General features: G+C 40.9%; 1 protein-coding gene across 1 annotated transcript; it reads right to left on the bottom strand.

Annotated features, from left to right (window-relative positions):
- Window positions 1-3,601: 3,601 nt before the first annotated feature.
- kcna10a (potassium voltage-gated channel, shaker-related subfamily, member 10a) lies at window positions 3,602-5,716 on the bottom strand. Its single transcript, XM_028796279.2, has one exon. It carries the CDS (start codon window positions 5,699-5,701, stop codon window positions 3,995-3,997), a length of 1,707 nt encoding a protein of 568 aa, XP_028652112.2. The 5' UTR covers window positions 5,702-5,716; the 3' UTR covers window positions 3,602-3,994.
- Window positions 5,717-6,016: the final 300 nt, after the last annotated feature.

Here is a 6,016-nt window from a genome sequence, read left to right as displayed (position 1 = left end):
CACTCAATGAGACTGCTGACGGAAGACGAGTTGTGTCCTTTATTACTGGCTTTAAGAAGAAAACAAAGGCGATGGGAGAGGTACCATGTTTTCCGTGTTTTCTGACATACTGCTTAGAATTTTTCAGTGCTATTTGCAAAACATTCTCATCTGAGCATCTTTATTGTCTTGGAAAGAGGAATCATGCAGATGCCTATAGTGCCTCACGTCTGCCACCAGCCTCTTCTTAAAATTTAGCATTTTAGATATGCAGTGCCGCATTTGCATCCCTATGTAGTCAGGAAAAATTGTGCTAAAATCCCAGCGTGCCCAGGCTGCATAAAGGTGTGTAGCTCCACATCTGACAACATTTTCTTCTGTGGCTCTTGTGATGAGCACGGGCGCATAGAGTATAAACCAGGCTTTAGCCCATGAGGTTTTATTATAAAGCTCATGCTAGTTTAACAGTGGTTAACCTCTGAAATTACATGTGAAAGGCAACTACTAGCTGTGGTCGTATTTCCTTCTAAGTGTATATAACCTAAAGCTTTGCAAAAGATAGTAAGTCAGTGCTAATGCTAATATTAAATATATTAACTTGTTTGCAGGTTGTAACTCTGAGTATAACTAATCCTTTAATAATAAATTGGATTAAGAGATCTACACCCTTATTTCATCATAGATTAAACCTTGTCACAACTGTAATTTAAGGCCGGTAAAACAAGCATTTAAAATAACAAGTACACATTCATAATTAATAACTGCATAAACTAAAAGCTAGTAGTGTTGATTTGCCAAATTTGTCATACCATTTGTCACAGCAAATTTGCTGGGTTCATCAGTGACTTTGTTTGCCAAATTTTTTACGAAAATATGCTGTGCAGCTGGCATAGATTAACTTTTTTTCCCAGCTCCCCATGATGATTGTGAAGCCAGCATGACATAACAGAGCTGTAGCATCCAAGGTTGGTGAGGAACAGTGGCTTAATAGTTAGCACGGTCACTATTAGGCCACAATAGCCATAATAATTGGTCCAACATAGTTGGTAGATGATTTCCTCGCCATCAGTGACATTTTAATGAAAACTGCACTCAAAACTAGTTTATTTTCTCCTCCCCCGATGACTTCAATGCAGAAAATTTCAGAGATTCACCAAAATAAAGGCAATTCAAGTTCAGGAGGGTTCACTCATCATTAATATCCAGTAAGGAAGGCCTATTATGGTCGTGAGTCGTGATTTCAAAAATCAAACACATGTCTTGTTATATTGGAAAGAAGACCCCCCCCGTGCCCTTGGTCATGCATGATTTAACCTGGGCATCTTGTACTTCTTCGCCAAGTGTCAGGGGCTGAGAGACTGAGACACAAACTCATCGATGTAAAAGTAAAAAAAAATCAGTGCTTCTGTAGTTACAATGTTTAGTTAACAAAAAATAAGGATTCAAGAAATGGAAATATTCAGTGTAGTGTCATCAACAAAATATTCACTGTCCCGATGACACTTGAAAGCAAAAAGCAAACTAGAAAAAAAAAACAACGTATTTACACAAAACCTCATTATTTCTTCCTGTCTTTTTAATCTGTTCAAGAAAAATTATTCTGCAGCACTATAAATGATCAGAGAATGGGAACAAAACTTTCCTTATCAACCCCTTTCTTACATTCTGGGGCCAACTCCCAGTATTTCTCCTCCAGGTAGGTCTACATGGAATAGTCAACCATGGCAGAAGACAACAGTTTGCTCCTAACTCTCTGGTCTTGCTCTGACCAACTCCGCTCGTCGCTGCATCAGTCCCCCCAGATGGGGCACCACATCATGACACCAGCTACATGCCACAGGTCTACAGCCAGGAATTCCTCCCTGAAAATGTGTCCCCTCAATCGCATGTGCACCTTCCCACAGACCGGCGAGACTCTTTCTGTTTTGCCCATTCAGATATGTAATCTCACTATCTTTAACCCAACATTCCAACATACCACTTAACTGTTTTCTATCTTCCAAAGTATTGCACTCATGCAGATGCCTCTTACCTCATCTGCTGTAGGCACATAAGGGACATGTAGTGCTCCACATCCCAACCCTCACCACATGTTGTGCCTTCCCAGAGCCCCTTTCCTCTGCAGTTCTTTCTCTGCTCTGAAGGTAAGCACGTCTCAATAATAACTTTCTAAACATTAAGAAGACAGCAATGAATAGTTCTATCTTTTAACACAACTCTATTACTGTGTGTGACAGAGCCCAGATTGCCCAAAGCAAAAATCTGCAATCCTTGCAGTTTTCCAGGTCTGTATTTACTCCTGCCTACTCCAATATACTGAATTGAAAGGCAAGACTTGTCTTGAACTTTCTTTTCAAATACTGAAAATGAACTACTCCATTGTAACCTTCCATTCATTGTGTGATCTTACTTTTATTTTGTTAAAGCATAGTGGTCTGCCAGAGACTATCTAAGCAACACAAATGCAGGACAGCAACCAACTTTGTCCAGCAAAGGCACGCTCCTACACTCCCTCCTTCTAGAAGAATTTGGTGTCTGCAATTCAAACCTGACATGTTAGTGAAAACAGAAGACCCCTAAAAAATCCACCTGCACAACCTGCACAACCAAACTGGACGTGTGAGATAGCAGTGCTCTTCACCATATCACTATGCCACACAATTTTATTTAATTCAAACTCAAATGTTTAGAATCATTTACAATCATGTGCCAATTTATGGCCGAAAGAATTGAGGCCATTCATACTTATGGCCAATGTTCTCTCTCTAATTTTTTTTGTTTTCACTGATGAACAGGTGTGAATAAAGATGAGCCGATACTTTCCTTTCACGACCAATTTCTTTATTCTTACTACACCATACAAGCTTTCCTCGATGAAATATTGCGTGATCAAAAAAACAAAAAACAAATGAACAATGAGTTTTCCCTGTAATGTAATGAACACCACAAAGCACCAGTACCTGAATGATGAGCTTGGGGGGGAGCGTGGGCAGATGCCCATCAATGCAAAGCACCTATGAATGAATGACGGATTTTCCCAGTGATGTAATGAACACCACAAAGCACCAACACTTGAATGACAAGCAAGAGGAGTCCCCCCCATGAAGTATCAGTTGATCACTGTGAAACAGCAAGTTTTCCATGTGATGTAATGAACACCACAAAGCATCGACACCTAAATGACAAGAGGCTCCTCCATGGAGTTTCGAAAGCACAACTGCATGGCAGTTCCTTACTGCTTCATTGGAGCAGGAGTGGGTAGCATGATAACAGCAGAGTGGCAATACCAAAGTGCTACACGGCACCTGAACCTATACTGGCAGTTATGTTATGCCTACCGGTGACCCACGCCAATCCCACAGAACCTCAATTTCAATGATATGTACGCTTTGTGACTGACATGCGGCCATTTTTACATATAACCAAATGGACAGTCCCAAATGGAGTTGTAAGTCAGTCACCAATGACATTCTGTACTGCATGGGTTTATGTGAATAAAACTTGCAACAAGTCCACCTTTTTGTATTAATCTTCCCATTCTCCAAAGAAAAAGAGCAGCAAAAGCATAAATAAAATGTCAATAACTGGATGTGTTTCCAAAAACATAAGTTTCATCATTTTAATTATTGTAGCTTACTTTTCATACCCACAATCACTTAACTAGGAGCACATAAATACAAAAAATTGTTCAAAGGTAGAAATGCAACACCATTATTGGAAATCTTTCATTCCTGAATATGTCCAATTCATACTTATGAGGAATGTCCATTAGTCCAGATTCTAATGAACGTTGCTTTTTTGTGATTGGACTAAAGTGAATTGCTGTAAGAGTCGATTCTAATTGAGATGCAGGTAGATGATCACCAACAACAACATGAAACTGATGTTCAAAGTAAAAATGACCAATAAACTCTCTGTTTTTGTGTTCTTGTTTCCTAAATAAAGAAAACCTGAATGATCAATATGAAAAGTACAGCTCCCTCAGATCGCATTACAACAAATTCTTCATGGTAGATCACCGTTTGTTATTTTTTGCTTTTTCATTTCCCCAAAGTCCATTGGTCTTATTCAGGGAGCTAGTGCTGCCACTTTTTACTGCATTGCCAGATTTCAAATTACTTTCCCCTTCTGCCGGCAATGCTTGCTTTTCCTCGTTGTCAGTTTCCCTGTGGTAGAAGTAATTGAAGTTGGATACAATGACAGGAACAGGAAGAGCGATAGTCAAGACCCCAGCAATTGCACACAGTGTTCCAACGAGTTTACCTCCGAGGGTGATTGGACACATATCTCCGTAACCTACAGTTGTCATAGTAACAACAGCCCACCAGAACCCATCTGGGATGCTTGTAAACTGGGTTTGAGGTTCATCCACTTCGGCGAAGTAGACAGCACTAGAGAACAGTATAACCCCAATGAAAAGGAAGAATATCAAAAGGCCAAGTTCCCGCATGCTAGCTTTCAATGTCTGTCCCAAAATTTGAAGGCCCTTTGAGTGACGAGAGAGTTTAAAGATCCTAAACACCCTTACAAGTCTTATTATCCGTAAGATTGCAAGTGACATAGTCTGGCCTGAACTGGGTTCTGGGGTTGCCACCAGTTCTGTGATGAGTGTGACAAAATAGGGGATGATTGAGACGACATCAATGATGTTCATAATGTTGCGGAAAAACTCTTGCTTACTTGGGCAGACAAAAAAGCGGACAGAAAGCTCAAAGAAAAACCAAACAATGCATGCTGTCTCAATGACAAAAAAAGGGTCTGAAAAAGCAGTGGATCTTGGGGATCTTTGAGACGGCATAGGGGGAGCCGTGGTCTCGAAAGAATCATCCTCAGTCAAGTTGAACAAATCAGGATCCTCTACTAGGTAGTCTCGATCATCCCGGAACTCTGGCAGAGTTTCCAGGCAGAATATGATAATGGACACCACAATGACAAAAATGGAAACCAGAGCAATGCCTCTCGCAGCATTCGAACTCTCAGGGTATTCGAACAGCAACCAGAACTGTCGATGAATCTCGTTAGAAGGTAATGGTACTTCCACCTCTTTGATGAAGCCCTCATCTTCTCGAAATTGTTCCATGGCCTCAGTGCCCAGCTCATAAAATATAATTTCATCTGCAAAAACATCAATGGGCACATTGGCTGGCCTTCTGACCTTTCCTCCAGATTGATAATAATATAGAATTCCATCAAAGCTGGGGCGATTGCGATCAAAAAAGTACTCGTTTCTCATGGGGTCGAAATATTCCATCCTTTTTTGTGGATCTCCCAATAGGGTATCAGGGAACTGATCCAGCGTCTTGAGCTGTGTTTCAAACCGGAGGCCAGCAATATTGATGATTACCTTCTGATCTCCTTCGGCCATTCCACCAAGATCTTTCAGCAGATCATCTCCACATTCATTTGCCAGTTTACTGAACACCGTCTCACTATGTGCCCCTTCAGTATTGAGCAGGAGCTTCCAGTTGGAAAGTAGGCTGGCACAGCTTGGACGCCCCTTCCTTGACACATAAGTCGGCTGAGTTTGTGGCCCTTGATGCTGTTCTTTGTGAAGACTGTGGATTCCATAATTTTGTCTATTGTCTGAAATGCTGGAATTAGTGTGCCCAGTTATTTCACTGGGATAGTTATGGTAATTCGGGTCACCCAGCTCACCCAAGTTCATTACTGCAGAATTCTCAAAACTTACAAGTGCCACTTCCATTACCCTCCAAGTAGACATGTGTGTTCATCCATCCAGGCTAAAATTGGTCAGCTGTTGATTGAAATGTAGTCTTGCATTAAATGATCTCAGTGAAGCAAAGAAATTAAACTGGCTGTGGAATCTTCTCCTCTTCTGATCTGAGAACAAGAAGAGACAAGAAAAATCATAAATTTCTGCACTTGTATTTTTTAGGTGTTTCAGAGAGTTCAGCCCAGGAAATGACTGAGGCAGAACACATGAGACATTGTTTGACGTGCAGAGGTGCAGCTCACAGGACAGATATCAGTTTCTTGGTTACGGAAATCCCTTTGGGTTTTAGCAAGCGACAGGTAA

Source organism: Erpetoichthys calabaricus, chromosome 3 (genome assembly GCF_900747795.2).
Source record: "Erpetoichthys calabaricus chromosome 3, fErpCal1.3, whole genome shotgun sequence".
NCBI lineage: Eukaryota > Metazoa > Chordata > Cladistia > Polypteriformes > Polypteridae > Erpetoichthys > Erpetoichthys calabaricus.
The sequence above is the reverse complement of the archived record's forward strand: the minus strand, read 5'-3'. Positions and strand labels throughout refer to the sequence as shown.